General features: G+C 33.9%; 1 protein-coding gene across 2 annotated transcripts in view; it reads left to right on the forward strand.

Annotated features, from left to right (window-relative positions):
- Tex11 (testis expressed 11) overlaps positions 1-25,812 on the forward strand; it is a 285,555-nt gene that overhangs the window by 102,460 nt on the left and 157,283 nt on the right. For both annotated transcript variants that reach the window (XM_077106381.1, XM_077106382.1), the window contains 3 exons: positions 9,117-9,171; positions 12,848-12,943; positions 25,434-25,515. In XM_077106381.1, coding sequence (XP_076962496.1) covers positions 9,117-9,171; positions 12,848-12,943; positions 25,434-25,515 — 233 coding nt within the window. The remainder of the gene's footprint in view (positions 1-9,116; positions 9,172-12,847; positions 12,944-25,433; positions 25,516-25,812) is intronic.

The following is a 25,812-nucleotide window of genomic DNA, read 5'->3' on the forward strand; positions in this document are numbered from 1 at the left end:
TTACTCTTCTTTTGTTGCTTTCAAGTATCTCTCCTTTTATATTACTTTTAAGAAATTGACTGTAATCTGTCATGGTGAGGATCTTTTTATGTTTAGTCTATGTGATATTCTTTGGCTTTCATGAATCTGAAAATTCTCTTCCAGCCATAGATTTAAGAGATTTTTCTCTCATTATTACCTTAAATAATCTTTCTGAACCTTTCTATTACCATGCTCCTTTGTATGAATGAGTCCTTTTGGGATTCACATTATATATATTTATTTTTGCTTTATGCTATCTCTCATAGGTCTCATAGGCTTTCCTCAATTTTTCATTCTTTCTTCTTTTTGTCCCTTTGACCAAATGATTTTAAATGACCTATCTTCAAATTTGCTGATTCTTTTTTTCAGCTTGAACAATTCTGCTGTTGAAGCACTCTATGAAATCTTTTAGTTTCATTGTTGTGTTCCTCAGCTCCAGAATTTGTTGGGATTTTTAAAAATAGTTTCTTCTTTTCACTTTGTTTATGTATTGTGTTCTCTTTTAACTTACTGAACTTTAAAAAGGTAATTATTTTGAAATTTTTGTCAGGCAACTTGTAGATCTTTGTTTCTTTAGGGGTGGGTAACTTGTGCTTTAATTTGTTCCTTTGTTGGTGTCATGTTTCCCTGATTATCCTTGATTTCTTGTGGCCTTGCATTGGTGTCAGAACGTGTGAACAAATAGGCAGCTCTTCCATTCTTTACAGGCTTGCTTCAGTATGGGAAGCCTTTTACCAGTTAGCCTGTGCAGTGGTACTTGGTAGACCATTTGGTAGTGTTCATGGGTGATTTTGCTGCTGGAGTCCTCCGTTATGCTGGCCTCTGGCCTATGTGTTTTTCTGCATGGACTAGTCTGTTGTTTGGTCTTTGAAGGTTAATCTGGAGCTAGGTTCCACTGGAGTGTTACTATACCCTGGGTTCACTGGAGCCTTGGGTCATTTGGGCAAGCTTGGAGTTAAGGAAGGCCTAAAATCTGAGTTAGGTGTGGTAGCCTTGCCCTGAGATATACCTAGAGCTTGGGTCAATGGTTTCCAGTTTAGAACCTGGTGACATGAGTGCTGACCTGGCACTTGGACAGGCCTGGAATCTAAAGCTGCAGGGACCAGCCTCATAGAGTATGCCTTGTGCCTGGGACCATAGGGGCAGGACTCAAGTCCTTGCCTGGGGAGTGGCACTGGAACATTTGGCATTGGGATGTTCCTTGAGTCTGGAAGTGCAGACATCCTCATACTGAGGTGGGCTTCAAGTCTCAGTTCACAGTGATTTTATAATTATGGTAAATTAATTTTGGGGACAAATAGTCAAAATGAAAGGGTAATAGCCATTGATATAATAAAAATAAAGTTTATAACTTCTTTGTTTTATTAAAGAAATTATTTGTGCTAAATATAATAATCATAAACCTGGGCTAGGGTTGTGACTCAGTGGCAGAGTGCTTGCCTTACACATGTGAGGCACTGGGTTTGATCCCCAGCACTACATAAAAATAAATAAATGAAATTAAGATATTGTGTCCATATAAAACTAAAAAACATTTTAAAAAATAATAATAAACCTACATAATATGGAAAGTTAAAGTTCCTATAATTATGCTCTCATTGTGCATAACATTACTATTAACATTCACTTTGCATTCTTTTGACATTTTTCTAAAAATTGTTTATAAAAGCTCTTTTAACATATTAAATGATGTAGAAAACATCAAAATCATTGACATGTTTGTGAGATTGCAGAAGTTTTTGAGTTTTTTTCCCAAAATGAACTGTGAACAAAAAATATTAATAGAATTAAATAAAGCCAAAGACTATACACAGGAAATTTCCTAATTGATGATCTCTTGTTATATTAGAGTCTGTGAGATAAATAGATAAATGGAGAAAACAACATTCTGGAGAATTGGATAAAACCATGAAGATGTTCTATAAAAAATAATCTAACATTGACCTTAATTAATAAAGTTTAATGACCTTACTTCTTCAACCTGCAGGTTAGGAAGTGGCGTTTATACATTCCCAAAGAGGAGAATCCCTTATAGGTTACAAAGAGTATTTCTTAACCCCTTGTGTGTTGTGTTGCCTTTTTCCCAATAAGATTGAAATAGAGCATAGTTTCAACAACTTCCTCCTTTCATGGTTGCAAGTTTACGTTATTTTTTTAAAGCTAAACTTATTTTTTATAGCTTTTTTTTGAGAATGTAGGTAAATGTTTGGATGGGCACTATGTTGGAGGATCTCAAAAATCCTTTTCCAACACTATTTAATGTTTTCTAAATATTAATCTGAAACCTATCTCACTTGGTGGATAATATGAGTTGGTTCCCATTGATTAGAAGTAGTTGTTATCCTTTATGTAGTATCCTCAAGTGGAGAGAGAAGTATGTAAAAATTTTTATATACATCATAAATTCAAAAGAATAAAATTTATGCTATAGCTTTCTAAATTCGTAGTACTTAGCTTTCTAAATTCATAGTGTTTAGGTTTAGTGAACCTGGATTATGTAATTTCCCTCCTGAGTTTAAAAATAGCTATCATATTTCCTAAATGTGTGATATCTTTACTACTTTTACTTTACTACTGTTACACATGAATATATCACCAGAAGACTTATAATGAGAAATAAAGGAAATAATAAAATTAGATGTACAAATATTAATGGGACATTATATGAGCCCAAACAAAATTTGAACCAGTTTCAATGCTATTTGATATTCTTTTGTTTTCCCTTCTTAACCTGAGATCTTGAGAATTATATATAGCCATGCAACACAATCTAGGAGACTATCTCAGAGGTGCTGGAAAATCTGTTATTGATCAACTGTGACCGTGAGTCACTCAACTAACAACTACTATGTGCCACAATGTCTTCAACTGAAAATTAAACACAATTATTATCTGTGTCATAGGCTTGTCTTGAGAATAGCGTAAGTAACATAATAGTGCTTTGAAAAGTTAAGGGTATTATATAATCATGAATGATGTTAAATTATTAATTTAAAAAAGGGTCCTATACAAAGCCAATTTTTAATGGAAAATGGGATATGTTAGTGCCATCTGGTGGAAATACAATGAATTGTATAATAGCAATTTTAATATAGAACATAATTTAATATAGATAACAATTTACAGCTGCAAGAAATCTTACAGATCATTTTCGTTCGTGAATATAGAAAACATTTCTATGGTGCTCTTGGGTTCTGTAAGAACATTAAGATTTCATTTAGGAGGAAAAGGAGTCTTACACAATTCTTGAAGATCCCCATGTTACTTTAAATAGAGAATTTAGGCTTTAAATCAGTTTCTTATTTAATATGTCTGTAAGATTTTGTTTGAAAAAATTATTTACCTGTTTTAAAAAGTTTGAAAATGACTGCTGTAGATCAACTTCAAATTTGTAAAGACAAGGAAATAGAAATTAAGTGAGAGTAAGAGATTCATTCAAAGTCACATAGTTGGGGCATTAGATCTTTTAGGATAGTCTTTCTTCAAAGATCAATATTGATGTTCTTTTTCATTCCTAATTTTAATAATTTGAATCTTCTCCCTAATTTTATTAGTCACTGTAGCTAAAAGTTTGTCATTTTTTTTAATCTTTGGAAACCATGAACTTTTTTCCATTGCTTTTCAATTATTTAATTCCCACTCTAATCTTTTGTGATTTCCTCTGTGCTTGCTTTAGGTTTAGCTTGCTTCTCCTTTTCTACTTAACTAAGGTAGGAGGTTTGGATATTAATTTGAGATCTTTCTTCTTTCTTAATGTTGAAGTTTATAGCTGTGAGTTTTCCTCTTAGCATTGCTTTAGCTATATCCCATAAATTTTGGTGTTTTGTGTTTTCCTTCTCATTCACCTCAAGGTATTTTCCAATTCCCCTTATTAGTTTTTTACTTTGACTCATTAGTTATTTAGGTATGCATTGTATATTTTCCACATTTACTAATTCCCCAAATTTCTTTTTGCTGTTGACTTTTAACTTAATTCCATGTGAACAGAGAACATATTTTGCATGATTTCAATTCTGTTCAATCTAATGTAGCTTTTTGTGGTCAGTGTATGTTCTATTTTGAACTATGTTCTATGTGCAGTCTGCTATAGCTGTCTGTTATGGTCTAGCAGATTTAAAGCGTTGTTCAACTTCTCTATATTCTTTTTGGGATTCTACTTACTTGCTGTATCCATTATTGAAAAAAGGGTATTGAAGAACCCAAACTACTATTGTTGAATTATGTATCTCACTTCAATTTTGTCAGTTTTTTGCTTCATGTATCTTGGGACAGACACAAATGTTACAGTTTACTAATGAATTGCCCATTTATCATTATAAACATTCCTCTTTATCTCTATTGACATTTTTGTTTTGAAGTTTATTTTGTCTGATATTAGCATACCCACTCTAGCTGTCTTATACTCTAGCTCTCTTATTATTGTTTTTTACATGGTATGTTTTCTTCATACTATGTAAACAACATTTATCTCTAACCTCTTTGTATCTTTGAATCTAAAGTGTGTCTTTTGTAGGCAGCATATAGTTGGATTTTGTTTTTTCAGTTTAGTCTTACATCTGTCATTTGATCATATTGTTTAATCCATTTATAGTTAATGTTAATATTATTGGTATTTATGTTTGATATTTTTCCTTTTGTTTCTTGTATGTCTCATGACTAATTCCCTCCCCTCTTTACTATCTCTTTTGACTTAGATTTTTTTTAAAGAAATTAATCAATTTTTTTATTTTGGTAAAATACAAAACTTGCCCCTTTAACCATTTTAAGTGTTTGATGCAATGGTATTAATTATATTCACAATATTGTGGAGCCACACTTCACCACTATCTATTTAAAAACTTTTCATCACCTGAAACAGAAACTTTGTAACCTTTGAGCATTAACTCTCCTTCCTTTACTTCCTCTATCCACTGGTAATCTGTAATCTATTTTCTGTCATGAATTTTCCTATTCTAGATATTTCATGTAAGTGTAAGTATTTCATGTAAGTATTTGTTTTTAGTATGTCTGGCTTATTTCACTTTGCATAATATTCATCCATGTTGTAGCGTGTGTAAGAACTTTATTCCCTTTTTTAACCATTGATTTTTTTTTTTTATTGTGGTAAAATACACATATAAAGTTTCCATTTCAAACATTTTTAAGTATATAATTAGGTGATGTTAAGTATATTCACAGTGTGGTGTAACAATTTTTAGAACTGTTTCATTATCCCAAACAGAAATAATCTACCCATTAATCAATAACTCCCCATTTTTCTTCTCTCAGCCACCAAATAACCTCTATTCTGTTTTCTATCCTTATGGCTAGGTTCTTCATGTAAGTGGAATCATATAATAATTGGTTTTCTGTATCTGTTCTGTTTTTTGGTACTGGGGATTGAACATAGGGGTGTCTAACCACTGAGCAACATCCCCAGCCCTTTTTTATATTTTATTTAGAGTTAGGGTCTTGCTGAGTTGCTTAGTGCCTCAATAAATTGCTGAGGCTGGCTTTGAACTCAGGATCCTCCTCTAAGTTGCTTAGGAACTTGCTAAATTGCTGAGGTCGGCCTTAAACTTGTGATCCTCTTGCCTAAACTTCCTGATTTGCTGGGATTACAGGTGTGCACCACCACACCCAGTTTATCATTATTTCTTTCAATATGTTTTGTGCCTTTCTCTTCTTTCTGTTACTCCCACTTCACATATGTTGGTGTGTTTAGTGGTGTTCCACATTTCTCTGAGCCTCTGTTGATTTTTCTTATTTTTTGATTATTGTTTGCTTTGCCTCTTAAATTCTAAATCCTGAATTTTCATTGTTTCTTTTTTGTAATTTATATTTATAATCTGATTTTCTTTATGATGAATCATTGCTATCATATGCTCCTTTAATTCTTTAAACATTGTTGTCCTTAGTTCTCTGAATGAATTGAAGCCTTTATTAAGTGCAACATTAAGGGCATTCGAAAAGGAAGTTTTTATTGCTTTCTGTTTTTCTTCTGTATGGGTTACAGTTTTCTGTCTTATTGCATATCTTGTAATATTTTATTTAAAACTAGACCTTTTGGGGCTGGGGTTGTGGCTGAGCAGTGGAGTGCTCACCTAGCATGTATGAGGTGTTGAGTTCGATCCTCACCACCACATAAAAATACATAAATAAGATAAAGTGTTGAGTCCAACTACAACTAAAAAATAGATATTAAAAAACTAGACATTTTGAACAACATATTGTACCAAGTCTAAATGCCATTTCTCCCCCTTTTGAGCTTATTTTTATTTATCTTGTTTGGTCATTTGACTGATACCCCAGTTCAGATTCCTCCTTTTTTTTTTTTTTTTTTTAATCTTTTCATGGCCTCCTAGATGTCACTCCTGCATCCTTGTAATCCAGTTATTGGTCAAAGGTTGTGCTTAAGTTCACTTAGCCAGTTTAGGCTTTCCCCTTTCCTCTAGAATGTGTGTTTGTTTAGAGGTTGTTTTCACATTTCAGGAAGTTTACTGTTTTACCCGGCTTTCAGGCAGGGACTAGTAATGAAACCAGAGTTTTTGAGATGAGACTAGATTCCCCGCTATGCCAATTTCCTTCTGGGTTCTTGTCTCACAAGTTTGAAGAGTAAAATCCAGGAACAATCACGGAAGGAAAACATAAGCACAGTAGGATTTATTTAAGTGAGAAAAGAGAACTCCCGCCATGCAGAAAACCCATTTTGCTGTGCTAAATTAGTACCTTGCATATGGCTCTGGGTAGAGCATGGAACAAAAGCTGTTAAACAGGGCATGGAAAACAGCACCAAGGCTATCCCCTTCCTATAATCTCCATCTGGGTTCACCCCCACCTTCCGTTTTCCCAACTCTGGGACAAAGGAGTTGGCTGAAGGGGTTGCCACAGGTGAGCCTCTAGGCCTTTTACATTTGAAATAGGCCTGGTGTTGCTCATTAGTATTTCCACCGGTTAGCCTGCAGGTGTTGTTCTGCATTTGAACAAGACCTCAATTAGGGCCCATCACTTTTGATTGGGGATCATTCACTATTCTTATTCAGTAACTCCTGGATTCTTTCCCTGTTTGACTGAGAAAGCACTGTCTTGGGCATATAGTCTCAGAACTCTAGGTATGAGATGATTATATTTTTAAACTTAGCTTTCTTACAGTCACCCTTCATCTTAGCATAATTTTCAATTGGTGTTTGGTCAGAGGTTCTGCTTAAGCCCCTCGATCCACTCAGGCTCAAGCTATTTGCTGATGGATCTGTTTATGCTTTCAGTAATACTTTCTAGTCACCTCACTACAACCTCTGATTGTGCCTGAGTGGGTGCAGCCTAGCATAGATACACAGCCTTTTGGGCCCTCAGGGATAAGTGTGACCCAAGAGGTGTTCTTGTTTTTTTCTTTCCTTGGTTCTCCGTGCTAACCTTCTGGCTTGTCTGCTGCTTTAACTTGTTGCAAGATTACCGAGGAGCCACCAGCCAGTCTCCTCTTAATTGCTCACCACCCAGATCTCCATTGTTTTCAACAAGGTGCACTCAATGTTCTCTTAACTACCTGTTTCCCCTCACTCCCCAGGCAGAACTTCTCTGCCACACGACTAGAGCTGGGAGTGTGACTTGCTTCTCTGAAAATTATACCCATGCTTTATGAGTGTATACTGGCTTTATGTTACTTCTAGTCTTCTTAGTTTTGACATGGAATCAACTGGGGTAAAGGTGATCAGGGTATCAGTATTCTTCACCTGAAATTCCCATGGTAGAGTCCTTAGCCTAAGAGTGAAAGCTGAGTGGACAGAAGAAGCCAAGTCTTCATAATTGTGCCTGCCCTGAATAGTAATTGCATAACACAGGCCTGAGAATGGTAAGAAGGGCTGGTAGCCAGCCCCTCCTAAGGTGAAACCAGAGCCTAGCATTTCAGGAGCAGGAGGGGGAGAGAATTTCTATTTTCTTGACTGCACCCACCACATAGAACCAAAATGGACAGAAGTAGTTTAAATGACACAGATTCTCACTGTTTTTAATGAGATTTCGTTTATATTCATGAACAAATGTTTCCCCATATTTCTTATGCCCTTATGACACACTACCAATTTTATGTGGTTGTTTGTCTTAATTTCCAAATGAATGGTCACTTCACAGAGGTGGAGAAGGGTCAAAAGAGCTCCTTAAATCACTATTGCCAAAGTTTCCTTTGTTATTGGTTGTTTTAAAGACTTGTAGTAGAAAGTTTAATGTTACATAACCCCCATTAAATAGGCTTACAGTGACTAGGCTAACATCATATCGTTGTTAACAAGCTGAAACTTTGTTTTCTCAATTCTGGGTCTTTTTTTTTTTTTTTTTTTTTTAAGAACATTTTGTATTTTGAAATACTGTCTTCAACTTAGTTTAATTTTCCAAGATTTATTGAAATACTCCCCTGGAATACCAAGGGTGAATGATCTTTATTTCACTTTTTCAGTTTTCAATTGTGAAATCTTGAGAGTCATAGTAATATATTGTGTATGGTTATCAGAATGTCCAATAGAGAATATGTCTTGGTAATTAAAGCAGAGAACTGAAAGTCAAATTTCTCTACTCCCCATCTTTTCAGCTCTCATTCTACCTAGGAATCTAGAATATATTAGAAATCACTCTTGCTTTGTTGGTTCATTCAGCTGCAAAATAGAACCAATAGTGCTTCACAGGGGTATCATAAGGTTTAATGAATATTGCTAACACATTTGTTTCTGTGATAACAGCTGTATTTATTTTATTTTAAAATGCATTTATATTTCTTAGACTTCACAATGTGCCCACTAACTAAAAGCTTAAATACATGTGTAAATTATTTTGATGCAGTATATATATTTATAGCCAAATTAAAAAGAGCATTAATATAATCACAGTGTTGATATGTTGGCTATCTCTTGAGGAAATTGTGTTTTTTCTAGAGTTAGGAAGTATTGCTGTATAAAATTGACTTTTATGTTAGTTGACTAACCATCTCTTGTAGTACAAAAATAGAAAAATTTGAATAAATTATGATTATGTCTTCTTAGTAATATGTAATCTTTAAAATGATATATATTGAAAAATAAATATGTACATACTCAGATGTATATATATTTTTCCCTTTTTAATGATAGCCAAAGCTATGATATTGGGAAGATGGATATGAATTCTGTTGGGCCAGAAATGCTGGTAAGGATTATATTAAATATTGGAGAAGTTGGGTGGGGGGTGGGGGGGATGGGGATTGTGACTCAGTGGTAGAACACTCACCTAGCATATATGAGGCACTGGGTTTGATCCATGGCACCAAATGAAAATAAATACTGGAAAAGTCAATTGAAGAAATAGCTTATGGAATTGATACAAAGTTATAATACTCTGCCCCCCATTTGTGAATAGATTATCTGTGGGACACATCATTTAACATGTTAGTGCATTAGTTTCCATAAAATGTAAATGGTAATATAATATAACCCAGAGCTTCACAATAAACCCATGAGTTAATATATATAAGGCATTTTAAACAGCGTTTGGCTATTTAATACAACAAAATATTATTCATTCTTAAAAAAGAAATAAATTCTTACAATGTGGAAGAATCATGAGGGCATTATATTTTTAAAAAATATTTTTTTATAGTTATAGTTGGACACAATACCTTTATTCCATTCATTTATTTTTATGTGGTGCTGAGGATCGAACCCAGGGCTCCGTGCATGCTAGGTGAGTGTTCTATTGCTGAGCCACAATCCCAGCCCCATGAGGGCATTATATTATGTGAAATAAGCCATTTACAAAATGATAAACATTGTATGGTTCTATTTATATGGGGTACCTATAGTAGTCATAAAATTCAGAGACAGATAGTAAAATGGTAGTGGCAGGGACTGGGAGGAGGGGGAAATAGGGAATTATTGTTTAATGGATACAGAGTTTTAATTTTGCAAGGTTAAAAGGTTTTGGAGATGGATGGTGGATAGTGGTTGCACAACAGTGTGAATATTTGTAGTACTACTAAACTGTACACATAAAAATGGATAAAATTGGTAGGAAAGATGGTGGAATGAGACAGACATCATTATCCTAGGTACATGTATGATTGTACAAATGGTATAACTTTACTTCATGTACAACCAAAGAAGTGCAAAATTATGCTCCATTTGTATACAATGAATTGAAGAGCTTTCTACTGTCATGTATAACTGATTAGAAATAATAAATTAAAAAAAACTTAAAAATAGCTAAGATGTATTTTACCACAATTAAAAATTATATGCTAATATAATTATGCATTTTTATGTGGTGATATATAGTGATATTGTCACTTAATGGAATATTATATAGCAATGATAATCAATGTACTATAGTAATTGCAGCAATATGCATGTTTTCACATGTAATGCTGAATAAAGAGAGCAAGATAAAAGTTTGTTATGGTGGGCTGGTGTTATAGTTTAGTTGTCGAGCGCTTGCCTCCCATATGTGAGGCACTGGGTTCCATCCTCAGCACCACATAAAAATAAATAAAATAAATAAAGATATTGTGTCCATCTTTAAAAAAATCTTTTAAAAAAAGCTAGTCATGATGGCATATGTTGTGGCATATGCTTGTAGTTAGTTTCTTGAGAGGCTGAGACAGGAAGATCAGTTGAGCCCTGATTTCCTTGGAGTTTGATACCAGCCTGGTCAAGAGCAAGACCCTGTCTCAAAAAACAAAACAAAACAAAACAAAAAAAACGCAAGATACTATTTAACACATACTATATGATTCCAGAAGTATAAATGCCAAAATCAGGCAAAACTAATATATGATATTGAAAGTCAAGGGATCAAGTTATCCTTATTTGGAGTAGTATCTCAAAAGAAGTATGAGGTGCACTTGTTGCTTTTAATGCTCTGCTTCTTTTCTTGTTTTCCTTCTTTCCTTCTTTTTTGTTTTTAGTGCTGGAAATTGAACCCAGCTAATTAGGCAGCTCCACTGCCCCCTAACCAATGCTGTTTCTTGATTTCTTTGTTGTTAAACGTGTTCACTTTGTGAACATTCAAGAGATGTACTCTTAAGATTTTTAAATTTTTTGTGTGTATATACTTCACATAAAATTACAAAAATAGATTTAAAAAGCACTAGTACAAGTGAAACAATTTGGGTAAATAAATGATAAAACTTTGTGACACTGACCTGAAGTATGTAGAAGTTGTCCATCAAAGTTAACTAGTGTAGTTGAATAAGCCTTTTGGTAATAGGCTTTGTACTTGGGGATCATACAGTTAGAAAAGAGGAAGAAGAGGATTCCAGGAGGCAAGGGATTTAGATGAGAGAATATCTGAGGAGGAAATGAAGATGGAAAATAGCATAGAAACCTGATTGAAATGGAATATTCATATTGTGAAGTTTGGTGAAGTAACATTATGTTTTTCTTTTATCCCAATAGTACTTTATTGAGGTCTAATTTATGTAAACTGCATAAATCTTAAATGTACAGCTTAATGAATTTTAATATATAATCTTGTGACCATCATAGAGATAAAGATACAGAAACTTCTATCAACCCCTAAAGTTTCCTTGGACCTGTTCTAGTCAATATTTATTTCTTTCAAGGGAAAAATTAACACTATTCTTTTATTATAAATTATTTTGGGCTGTTCTTGAGCTTTGTGTAAATGGAATCACTCAGTATGTGCTGTTTTGCATATGATTTCATTTGCTTAACATAAATTTTGAGAATCATCCATTTTCATCTTTCTGATGATTTGACCCTTTTATTATTATAAAATAGTTGGAGCTACAGTAGTTCTCAGAAATGCCATATTTATTCCATAAAAGTTCTCCAGGGAGCTTATAACTTCTTAGAGAGTTATTTCATAATAATAATGACATTGAGTACTTCATATATATCTTATTAGATCCATTATAGTTTTTGAATTCAAAAGAGAGATATGATATCCTAAATGATATTTCTCTATATTTGCATAACACTAAGGTGTTTAATTTTTTAAAAAATCAGTAAATCACCTTTCTGTGGTCCTGCTATCCTCATTTTACTTAGAGGCATTTCACTGAAGTAGGGCTGGGTTCTTTCAAATTGTGAATCTATAGATGCACATGTTCACACTGACTAGAATTATATGTTTTATCAACACTGACCTGGCTGGAGAAACTGACTTGATTAGGAGATGCTTTATTTATTTTAAAATGTAGCTGAATTGGGAGAAATTCTCTCCATAGGAAGTTTTATCTGTTCATACCAAAATGGTGTTGGGGATGTCCTGATCCAATAAATCAGCTTTAAATTTTAACTATGCTATAAAGCATTTGAGGGACATATTATATCTTTCTCTTTTGATGTAGGCCTAATAACTGCTACCTAGACGGTAGGTTTTAAGTTGATTAAATTAAAAATCATCATGCCTTATTTGCCTTTTTAAAAAAATATTTTATTTAAGTTGTAGTTGGACACAATACCTTTACTTTATTTTTATGTGGTGCTGAGGATCAAACCCAGGGCCTAGCATGTGCTAGATGAGTGCTCCACCACTGAGCCACAACTCCAGCCCTGTTCCTTGACTTTTTTTTAAAGACTTGGGATGATAATACTAAAGCATTTTTAAGAAAATAATTACACCAATATAATTATTATATTTTAATAAATCAGGAATATAGCCATTTCTTTAAGATTCATAGACAATATTTGGTATGGGGTACCATAATGACAAGATGTATCTCAAGACTATGAAGTTGCATAAGGAATGATATTTCATACAGGAGACACATTTGAGTAGATGCCTGTCACTATGTAAGTGCTTGTGAGCTGCTGTGTTGTAGTTTAACCTTCAGCTAAATGTTTTATTTCATTTTTAATTGCAGGCTAAAGTTCTACGGTTACTAGCTACTGCCTATTTGGATTGGGATGACAGAGAATATTATGAAAAGGCCCTCAGCGCTATAATCCTAGCAAATAAGGTATGAGAGGTTTTACTTTTGAATATTAATACAGTATTCAAAATTTAAAGCTTTAATTCACATTTTAAAATCCAGTTTAGACATTTGTTTCAGTATTCTTCTTTTTTTAATAATAAATTATTCAAATCTCTTCTATAGAACAGAAAATAAAAAAATATATATTGTTATGATCTGAATGTTTGTGTTCTCCCCAAACTCAAACATTGAAATCCTAACCATTAAGGTGATGGTACTAGTTTAGGACTTTGGGAAATGAATCTCTCTTGAAGAATGGAATTAGCACCTTTATAAAAGAGGCCCAAGGGTGCTTGGTTGCATGTTCTACCATATGGGGATACATTGTGTGTGAATGAACAGTCTCTGAGGAAGCAGACCCTTATCAAAAGCTGAATCAGCTAGTACTTTAAATTTGGAGTTTCCAGCCCCCAGAACTGTGAGAAATAAATGTATGTTTTTATATGTTACACAATTTATGGTATCTTGTTATAGCAGCCCACAAAAGAATAAAACAGACATGCCTGTCTGTCTGTCTCTGGCTCTATTTAATGCTGAAAAGCCTTTATTAATATTGAAATATTTTTTAAATTTAAAAGTATAAATGTTAAGGAACATTTTCAAGAGTTGTATCCTTTTACTCATTTATTTAATTTGCTAAGATGCAAGTCCTAATAAAAAATAGGGACCAAGATGACTCAAGAAGTTGCATACTAACTATATGTTTTTCTGCCAGCATCTTTGTTTTTGTTCATTGGATGCAAAAGTTGCAGTTTTAGAGTAGTGATTATTCACTTGCATTGCTCATGACACATCATATGACATAATAGCCTAGTTATTGAACCTGACATAGCTAAAATAGGTACATTAGGATTTCAGTTGCAATATACATCTTTAAACAGGCTTATTTGGAAATAATTTCAAATTTACAGAAAAGTTGAAAGAACAAAAATAGTTCAAATAACATCTCTGTATATTTTACCCAGGTTCACCTGTTATAAATATTTCGCAAGCTTATGAGGTACTTGCCTTCCCTTTCCTTCTTCCTTCCCTCTCCTCTCCCCAACTTCTTTCTCTCTATATCTCCTCAATAATGAATTTTCATTTTTCCTCTGATGAAATATTAGTCTAGCTAGGTATTGTGGTACATGCCTGTAATCTCAGTGACCCAGAAGGCTAAGGTGGGAGGATCATGAGTTCAAGGCCAGCCTCAGCAATTTACTGAAACCTGTCTCAAAATTAAAAAAAAAAAAATTAAAATAAAAAGGAACAAGGATGTATCTCAGTAGTAAAGCACCCCTGGATTCAATCCCTAGTACCAAAAAAAAAAAAAAAAAAAAAAAAAAAAAACCAAAAGTTCAGGATCAGGTATTGCATTTATCTGTTATGTCTCTTTAGTCTCCTATAATCTGGAACTTTCCACAGCTTTTCTTTGAGTGTTGTGTCATTGACCATTTGGAAAAATACAGTAGATTCCATCTTGTTTTAACTGAAAGTTCTTCATTTGGAGTTTATCTGATGTTTCCTCATGATTAAATTCAAATCATGCATTCCTAGCTAGATTGCTACATATGTCCCTTCTCAGAGCTTCACATCTGGAGGCATATGATGCTCATCTGCTCCTCATTGTGATGATAATATTGATCAGCTAGTCAAAGGTGTTGTCCAGTTTCCTCACTACCTACTTATTATTTTTCCCTTGCAAGTAAAGAACAGTTAATTAGGGAAATCAATGTATCATACATGTTTTGCTTTTTATTAAAATTTCTGTTTAGAATTAGCATTCTTGTTTGAACCAGTCTTTAGTATGATTGTTGCCAAATGATTATTTCCTAACTTCAGTACTTCCTCCACTTTGCACTCAGAAATCTATAAGCATAACTTCTCCCTTCTATTCCATTCCTATTTACTTAATATTATTTACTTATTTGTATATTATCAGTTTGGATTTTTATCTTTCTACTTTTTCATTGATTTATAATTCAATGATGATACCCTTAATCATCTTTTAATGGTTTTGTTAAGGTATAATTGACATACAATAACCTATGTATTTATTGTATAAAATTTGATGACTTTTGGCATTCATACATACTTGTGAAATAATCATCACAATCAAGAAGGTAGTCATGCTTCAGTATCCCTGGGGGATTGATCCTAGACTTTCATAAAAATACCAAAATGTGGATGCTCAAATCCATTATATAAAATAGTATAGTATTTTCATGGAACCTATGTACATCCTCCATATACTTTAAATCATCTCTAAATTACTTAAAATACTGAATAAAATGTAAATGCTGTATAAATAGATTATACTATACTGTTTAGGGAATAATGATAAGAAAACTGTCTGTACCTATTCAGGACAGATGTAAATTTTTCAAATTTTTTATCCATGGTTGATTGAATCTGCAGATTTCATACCTCTAGATATGGAGGGATGGCTGTATATATAACATTCCCCAAATTTCCTCATGTCTTTTTATTACCTTTCCCTCACATCCTTCCCCAGGCAACCACTGATATGCTTTCATTTTGTAGAGTCATATATAAATGGAATCACGGAGAATATACTCTTTTTATGGCTTCTTTTTTAATGTTTATTTATTTTTTTAGTTATAGTTAGATACAATATCTTTATTTATTTATATGTGGTGCTGAGGATGGAACCCAGGGCCTCGCACATGCTAGGCGAGTGCTCTACCACTGAGCTACAGCCCCAGCCTCTTATGGCTTCTTTACTGAGCAAAATTATTCTGAGATTCATTCAAAGTTTTTTTTTTCCTTGTTGATGAATAGAATACAAATTTATGTCTCTAGATTGACTTTATCTTGTATTAATATAACTATTTCAGCTTTCTTATGATATCATGGTATATCTTGTTTCATCATTTTACCTGTTTATGACTTTTCATTTATTTAATTTTTTTGTTTACTATGCTCAAGATGAGCACAGGGCCTAGAGCATATTAGGAAAAATCTCTTTTTGTGTGTGTGGCACTGGGGATTGAAACCAGGATCTTGTGTATGGGAAACAAGCACTCTACCAACTGAGCTATATCCCCAGATCTTTGTATTTTCATTTAAATTGCATTTCTTTGGAGCTGCAAATAGTTGTAATCTATTCCTTTACCCAATCTGACAATCTCTAGTTTTTAACTATGATGTTCAGAATATACAGATTCAATGTGATTACTGATATTTTTAAGTTTCTGTCTATGATCTCATCTTATTATTTATTTTCTTCTTATCGTTCTTTATTCTTCTTCCCCCTCTTTTTTTTCCTTTTTGGAATTATTTGAGTATCTATTGTATTTATTTTATTGACTTATTAATTATAATTTTTGTTATTTTAGTTGTTTCTTTAGGGTTCATATGCATTTTACTTTGGTCTACCTTTATATATCATAATATTTATTATTTACCTATCTATTTTCAATTGACAGATAAAAGTTGTATGTATTTAACTATGCATGGCATATTGTTTTAAAGTATTTATGCCTTTTGGAATAAGTAAATTTAACTAATTAACATATATTACCTTACATAGTTATAACTTTTGTGGTATGAACACTTTATACCCACTCAGCGTTTTTCAAGAACACAGTATCTTTTTAACTGTTGCCACCATTTTGTATGATAGACTTCTTGAACTTATATGATAGACCTCTTATTTGTCCTATCTAAGGTACACTTAAAGTTTTTCTAGCATAATCTTTATGGGTTTATTGTCATGTATTTTACATTTCATTTTATAAAACTACAATACTATCTTATTATTTTGTTTAAATACTAATTTTCTTTTTAAAGACATATAAATAATAAGGAAAAAATCTTATTTATTTCCACCAGTAGTTATCATTTCAGGTGATTTTTATTTCTTTTTCTACATTCAAATTCTATCTTGCGTTATGCTTATTTTTATGTTATTTTTGTTTGAGGCAGGATATTGCATCCACCTATAACTAAAAAAAAATTTAAAAATAAATAAAAATAAAATATTTTTAAATTTTAAAAGTGTTATTTTTCTTATGTTACTTTTCTCCTTGAACAACATTGTATTATTCAGGGTTCTTCAGAGAATCAGAAGCAATGATTTTGTGTGTGTGTGTGTGTGTGTGTAGAATGGGGAGAGATGGAACAGGGAGAAAGAGAGAAAAGGGGAGAATTTGTTCTATGGAAATGACTGACGTGACTATAGAGGCAAGTCTACAGGGTAAGTCAGCAAGGTGGAAACCTAGGAGAGCTGCTGGTGTAGTTCTGAAGGCTGTCAGGCTCAAGACCTGGGAAAAGTGAAGATTGCAGTTAAACTCTGAAGGTAAGAAAAAGCTGATATCTTAGTTTGAAGGCCATCTGTCAGGAAGAGTTCTCTCTTGTTTGGGGGAGAGTCAGCCCTTTAATTCTACTCAGCTCTTTTTTTTTTAAATTTTTATTGTTGGTTGTTCATAACATTACATAGTTCTTGATATATCATATTTCACACTTTGATTCAAGTGGGTTATGAACTCCCATTTTTACCCCGTATACGGATTGCAGAATCACATAGGTTACACATCCACTGATTTACATATTGCCATACTAGTGTCTGTTGTATTCTGCTGCCTTTCCTATCCTCTGCTATCCCCCCTCCCTCAGCTCTTTTTTTTAAAAAAATTTTTAAACCTTTATTTATTTTTATGTGGTGCTGAGGATCGAACCCAGGGCCTCACACATGCTAGACAAACACCCTACTGCTGAGCCACAATCCCGGCCTCTCTACTCAGCTCTTTAACTGATCAACTAAGATACACTCAAATTATAAAGGGGATTTGCCTTACACAGTCTACCGATGTAAAATTTAGTCTCATCCAGAAATGCCCAGAATAATTTTTGACCAAATATCTGGGTACTCAGTGGCCCCATTAAGTTGACAATATTAACCATCACAGAGATCTAATGTTTCTTGTAATGCTGGTCTCCTGTTAGATGAGGGTTTTCAACATTTCAAACATGTTTGAAAGTGTCCTTATGTCACATTCTTTTAAAAAATGTTTTAGGGAATGGGGGGATAGCTCAATGGTAGTGCTTGCCCAACGTCCATAAAGCTCTGGATACTATCTTCAGCATCACAAAAATTAATTAATTGATTGATTAAAATGTTGCAGGAATTTTTATTTTGAAATAATTATAAATTCATAAGATATTACACAAATAATACCAAGAAAAAAGTGAATAAAATGAAAACAATGATGGTTAAGATTCTGAAAATAAATTTAACTCTCCCATAAAAATAATTCAAAAGAGGTCCTATGTACCCTTCACCAAATTTCCTTTTAATAGTTACTTGCTATATAACTATATGAAAAACAGTAAATTGACATTGGCACAAGGTGTGTTATATAGTTCTATGTCATTTTATCCCATGTTAGGATTTATGTAATTATCACTGCAGTTAAGATCCAGAACTATTTCATCACCCAAAGATCTCTCTCATGCTCTTTCTTTATATTTATACATATATTTGTTCCCTCCAACCATTGCCCTGAGCCCTAGCAGCCAGTGTTCTATTCTTCATGTCTATAATTTTTCATTTCAAGGATGTTATATAAAATTCTGAGCTTGTTGGCTCATCTGTAATCCCATCAACCCAGGAGGCTCAGTTAAAAAGATTGTAAATTGGAGGCCAGCCTGGACAATTTAGTGAGACCCTCTCTCAAAATAAAATACGAGAAATGACTAGGGCTGTAACCCAGTGGTACAGTGCCCCTGGGTTTAATTCCTGGTACAGAAAAAACAAACAACCCCCCCCCCACAATGTTATAAAACAAAATCATACACTATATGACCTTTTGAAATTGGCTTTTATTTACACCCAAGATTTCAATACTTTTTTGGGTCGGAGTACCAGAGATTGAACTCAGGAGCACTCGGCCACTGAGCCACATCCCAGCCCTATTTTGTGTCTTATTTAGAGATAGAGTCTCACTGAGTTGCTTAGCTGAGGCTGGCTTTGAACTCACGATCCTCCTGCCTCAGCCTCCAGAGCCACTGCCACCACGCCTGGCATCCAAGGTGTCAAAATATACAAATACATCAATAGTTGATGTCTTTTTATTGTTTGAGTAATGCATATTAAAGGTGCAACACAGTTTAACTGTTCACCTACACCTATTAAAGAATTTTATGTTTCCTAAGTGTTGGCTATTAGAAATTAAACTGCTATGAACATTTTTAATGGGTTTTTGTATGGACATAAATTTTCTATGTGTGTATGTGTCTGTCTCTCATTACTAGTGATTGAATCCAGGAGTGATTGACCACTGAGTTATATCCTAAGCCTTTATTTATTTATTTATTTATTTATTTATTTTTATTTTGAGATACAGTCTGAGTTACTTAGGGCCTTGCTAAGTTGCTGAGGATGGCCTTGAACTTGTAATTCTCCTGTCTCAGCCTTCCAAGTCACTGGGATTACAGGCATGCACCACCACACCTGGCTTGGATACAAATTTTCATTTCTCTGAGGTGAAATGCTCAGATTTGCAGTTGTTGAGCTATTTAGTTATTAAGCAATGTAAGACTCTTTTCAGAGAAGCTGTACCAGTTTGCATTTGTACCAACATTTTTTTGTGGGGGGATACCCGTGTGCCACCATGCCTGGCTGTACCAACATTAAAAAAATTTTTTTTAGTATTTATTTTTTAGTTGTAGTTGAACACAATACCTTTATTTTACTTATTTATTTATTTATTTTTATGTGGTGCTGAGGATCGAACCCAGGGCCTTGTGCTAGGTGAGCATTCCACTGCTGAGCTTCAACCCCATCCCTTTACCAACATTTTTTGAGATTTCATTTTCTCTTCATTCTTGCTAGGACTAGGTAATCAGTATTTTTAAAAATTTTGCTTTTCTGATGTGGTAATATTTCTTTCTTTCTTTCTTCCCTTTTTTTTGAGATGAGGTCTCACTGTGCTGCCCAGGCTGGCTTCAAAGTCCTGGGCTCAAGCAATCCTCCTGCTTCGGCCTCCCAAGTAGCAGGGACTATAGGCACATGCCACTGCCTATGGACTTTGGTCTGAATTCCTACTTTCCTAATAAAATGATATTGAATACCTTTTCATGGAAATCTTACTTTTTGTATATCATCTTTGGTGAAATGTATCTTCATGTTTCTTATCTGTTTTATAATTGAATTGTTCACCTTTTTACTGTCAATTTTGAGATTTCAGTGTATGTTCTAGATAAGAATTCTTTGTCACTGTTTTTGTCAGCTTTTTTACTGCTGTGACTAAAGGACTTTACCAGAACAACTATAGAGGAGGAAAAGATTATTTGAGGGCTCACTGTTTCAGAGGTCTTAGTCCATAGAAGGCTGGCTCCATTCCTCAGGGCTTGAGGTGAGGCAGAAGAACATCATGGTGGGAGAGTGTGGCAGAGGGAAGCAGAGAGAGAAACTCCACTCTCCAAATACAAATATATCTACCAGAGCCACGCCCTAATTCCCACCTCCTCCAGCTACACCCTACCACTTCAGTTACCATTGAATTAATCCCTATCAGGAGATTAATTCACTGATTGGCTTCAGACTCTTACAACCTGATCATTTTTCCTTTGAACCATTTTGCATTGTCTCACATGTGAGCTTTTGGGGGACACCTCACATGCAAACCATAATAATCACAGATGTGATTTGAAATATTTTTTCCTAGTCTATAGCTTGTGTTTTCATCCTCTAAACCATTTTTTGGGGGGGTGTACTGGGGATTGAACTCAGGGACACTTGGTCACTGAGCCACATCCTCAGCCCTATTTTGTATCTTATTTAGAAACAGGGTCTCACTGAGTTGCTTAGCACCTCACTTTTGCTGAGGCTGACTTTGAACTCATGATCCTCCTGCCTTAGCCTCCTGAGCGGCTGGAATTACAGGTGTGTGCCACTGCACCTGGCCTCCTCTAAACCTTTTGATGAAGTTCATTTTTAAATTTTCATTTTTCCCATTTTTCATCATGCTTTTGGTAACATATCCAATCCTTCCAACAGGACTGGAAAAATATTTGCAAATTATACATCTAATAAATGTCTCTTACCCAGAATATATAAAATTCTTGCTGCTAAGTAAGAAGACAGAACAACACAAGTGAAAATGGGTGAAGGTTCAAAATAGAAATTTCTCCAAAAATATGTGCCAATGGCCAATAAACGCATGGAAAAAAAATGTTCAACATCATTAACTAGGGAATGCAAATCAAAAGTATAATGAGAAACAGTTTCATATGCATGACTTCCTTTATTTATTTATTTATTTATTTATTTATGCATGCTGGGGATTGAACCCAGGGACTTGTGCATGCAAGACAAGCACTCTCCCAACTGAGCTATACCCACAGCCCAACTTTCAGAATTGTTATTTTTCAGAATTGTTATTTTTTACTTTTCAGAATTGTTCTAGATCTTCTGGATCTCTTGCATTTTCATATTTTGAGGTCAGCTTGTTGTTTTATATAAAAAAGCCACCTTGGAATTGGAATGGGCTTCTGTTGAACCTGAAGATCAATTTAGGGATTATAGCCATCTTAATAATATTAATTCTTCAAATTTAGGAAAATTTACATAGGTTTTAATTTCTTTCAATAATATCTTGTAGTTTTCAATGCATAATTTCTGCCCTTTATTTTCTTTATTGCTATATATTTTATTCTTTCTGATGCTTTAAATGGAATTAATTTATTTTATTAAGCTCATTTTTGGATTGTTGCTAGTACATAGCAATACAGCTGACTTTTCAAAAATTGATGTTATTTGTTGCAACTTTGTTAAACTTTTTTTAGCATTAATAATTTTTTTATTGGATTTCTTAGGATTTTGTATATACAGGAATCAAATCATCTACAAATAGAGATCATTTTACTTCTTTCTTTCCAATCTTTTTGCCTTCTTTTTCTTAATTTCCCTGGCAAGAATATCTGTTAAACTGTTGAATAGAAGTAGCAAGAGCAGATATACCTTTCTGGTTTCTGGTCTCAGGGGTAGAGCTTTCAGTATTTAACTACTAAATGTTGTGTTAGATGTAGGTTTTTTTTATAGATGCCCTTTATTAGGTTGAGGAATTCCTCTTTTTAATTTTTTTTTTTTTAGTTGTAGATGGACACACAATATCTTTATTTATTTTTATGTGGTGCTGAGGATCATCCCCAGTGCCTCAGACATGTGAGGCAAGTGCTCTACCACTGAGCTACAGCCCCAGCCCCAAGGAATTTCTCTTTATTCCTGTTTTTTTTTTGTTGTTGTTGTTGAGACTTGAGCAACCACTGTGGGTAATAGTTTGATATTACTTGATAAAGTTGAACTTGGTCATACCCAATCACCCAACAATTTTACTCATGGGTATATACTTTAAAGGAAACTCTAGGCTTTGTGGAGAACTATACTGAATGCTAATATCATGCTACTTTATGTTATCAATTGGGTTGGAAACAATTCAAATGGCCAAGGCAAAATGGGCAAATAAATTGTGATACATTCATACAACAGAAAACCACAAAATAATTATTCTTAAACTTTAGCGTGTAGAAAGTATTACTTAGAGTACCTATTAAAACACATTTTGCCCACGTGCAACCAGAAGAATGAGAAGTTTATACTCCATTTATGTATGTGTCAAAATGTGTTCTACTGTCAGGTATAACTAATTAGAACAAATTTTAAAAAAACCAGTTTGCTTCCTTATGACCTCATTAAACAGATACTAAATTTATGTTGAAATGGAAACTTTTCATAATGCAAATTGTTGTCAGTCAGCGTCCTATTATTGATATAATACCGGAGACAAATCAACTTAAAAAGTTGAAAGATTTATTTTGGCTGACATTTTTAGAGGTTTCAATCATGGTCAATTGGCCTATTGTTTTGGGGCCTGTAGAATGGTAGTACATCATGGCAGGAATGTGTGACAAGGAGGTCTATTCACCTTACGTTGCCTAAAGAACAAGGAAAGAGAGAAAGAGGAAGTAGCCAGGTTCCCAATATTTCCTTTATGGGTATGTCTCCAGTCATCTAACTTCTTCCAACTAGGTCCTATCTCTTCATTTCATCACTTCTCAATAGTACTGTAGGCTGAAGACCAAGCCTTTTAACATATGGACCTTTGGGGGACATTTTCAGATTCAAACTATAGTATTCTATAAACTATACATATATGTTTTATATATTTAGGTATGTGTATGTATATGATATGCTTTATACTAAAAAAATTATATTATTTTTAGGACTTTCAGGTAATATGCAGACCAAAGATAGATTAAGTGTTTTTTGTGTCTAACAGATTCAAATTCAAATTTCAGCTCTATCACTTATCATGTGACTGTGGGTAAGCTATTCAAGTTATCATTTGCAAAACAGGATTCACAATAATTACCCTGTGTTTGTTGTATCTGGAGCCTGTTTCTCAATAACTACTGGTTATTGAAAAGCAAACAAAAATCTAAGGAAGAAGACTGAGAAACATTGGTGATAAAAGTTACAGAGAAGACAAGATATCAATAGTAGGGAGAGAGCTGATAGATTTAACAGACAATCATTGATGACTTCTGAAAGTATAGTTTAAGGAGATAGTAAATATGGACAACACAGTGCAGATGTTTATAGAAACAAAAACATGATGATACAATAAAGCATAGTGTCCATTTTTTGGAGATTTTTTAGTAATAAAATCAGAGAAAAGTGGAATAAATTGTGTGCATATGGCATACTTAAGGAAAACAGTCTGCCAAATCTATAAGACTTATGCATCTCTGAAGGTAAAATGAATTTGAAGCCAGTATACATTTTGATGTTCCTATAGGAAAAGCTATTGCTATTCTTAGGATGAGTGTTCACCAAATATCCATATGTTAATAGCTTAATCCCCAGTTTATGACAGTATTAGGAGATGGTGGAACCTTTAAGAGGTGGGGCCTAGTGGGAGGTTTGAGGTCTTTGGGGGTGTGCCTTTAAAGGGGAGTGTGGAGTTGGGGTCTCTTTCCCCTGCTTTTTCTCTCTCTTTGTATCCTGGCAGTGAGGTGAACAAGCTTTTTTTTTTTTTTTTTTTTTTTTTTTTTTTTACCATGTGCTCCCACCATGATGCTCCCCAGGCCCAAAAACAATGGGGTCAACCAACCATGGAATGAAACCTCTAAAACTGTGAGCCAAAATAAACCTTTCCTCTTTTTAAGTTGATTATCTCAAGTATTTTGTTACAGTATTAGAAAACTCACCAACACAATGGTAATGTTATAGTTGAAATTGTCAGGCTTAATTTATTCTTTGTATTGATGTCATCTATATTTGTCAACCCTTTTATTATCAGTGCTTACTTTCTCTACCTTCCTATTTATACTTTTTTTTGGAAATGAGGATTGAACCTCAAATGAGGGGTGCTTAACCACTGAGCTGCATCCCCATCCCTCACCCTTTTTAAAATTTGAGACAGGGTCTCACTAATGCAGTGCTAAGAATTGAACCCAGTGCCTCACACTTGCTAGGCAAGTGCTCTACCACTGAGCCACAACACCAGCAGCAGCCCCCCCCACCCAGTTTATTCTTTCTTTTTTTATTTTTTTCTTAGTTGTAGTTGGACACAATACCTTTCTTCCTTCCTTCCTTCCTTCCTTCCTTCCTTCCTTCCTTCCTTCCTTCCTTCCTTCCTTCCTTCCTTCCTTCTCTCTCTCTCTCTCTCTCTCTCTCTCTCTCTCTCTCTCTCTCTCTCTTTCGTAGTACTGAGATTCTAACCCAGCGCCTTGTACAAGCTAGGCGAGTGCTCTACTGCTGAGCTACAACCCCAGCCCCGTCCCCCATTCATTCTTAATGTATGAATAACTGCAATTATTTGCAGAGTATGGATCCAATGAATACAATGTTTGTGTAGAGGCTACTTGGCATTATAGAGAGGAAGGTTCTTTTCTATGGGCCTAAGCTGCACTTTTAATCTTAGCCTGTTGTTTAAAGATGTACCCTGTCAGATAATTGTGGAACCAAGAAAGAGATCACAGATTAATTGGGGCCAGATAACAGTGACTTGGAAACATCATTCAGAGAAAATTGTTACTAATGGTAAATAATACAGATATATCTTGTAGAAAAGACAATATATTTTTTATTTCATTCTAACATTGTTTACAAAGAGCTTTACTTATTAAAGTCTCAAAAGAAAATAAATCTAAGTGATGTTTGAGGTTTTGCTTATGAAGAATATTATCTATGATTCACACAGTTTAAGAATTGACCTTGCCACTAAATATTTGTTACTCTAAGGAAATGTTTGCATATTCTTTTCCTCATGTTATTTTGTTTAGATTGAATAAAATATCAGAAAATGTCCTCAGGAATAGACCAGATGTTATTATATGATTTTTATGATTTTGAATTCCTTTGATCCTGAGTCATCATTCAGTGGTTGAATAAAGCAGGTAATTACTTGAAAATTGTCTTTTACATTCCAGAGTTATAATATCATTGTGGTTTCTTTGTCTAAAATAGGCACATTTAAATCCAGCTGGGCTTTTCTTAAAGATGAGAATCCTCTTGAAAGGCGAAACACCTAATGAAGAACTCCTTGAAGGTATCATCTCTGTGTATAAAGAGTACACAATTTTGAAATATCACCAATTTGTTGAAGACAAGATCTTTTGTAGTATACTAACAATAGAGATAATTTGGTGGTGACTGAGAAAGAAACTGATCACATAGGGAAGAGATTACCAACCAGGAAGAATCAGAATAAAGAATAGGTGCAAATTTAAAAGGTGGTTTAAAAAAAAAAAGCTGAATAAAAGCAATCAGTTTTCTTTTAGTCCAGCAGAGAATTATAGCTGCCCAAACCTTCTGAAGTTGTCTACCACCACAAAAAAAGATTACC

The sequence above is a fragment of the Callospermophilus lateralis genome, chromosome X, assembly GCF_048772815.1.
Source record: "Callospermophilus lateralis isolate mCalLat2 chromosome X, mCalLat2.hap1, whole genome shotgun sequence".
NCBI classification, from domain to species: domain Eukaryota; kingdom Metazoa; phylum Chordata; class Mammalia; order Rodentia; family Sciuridae; genus Callospermophilus; species Callospermophilus lateralis.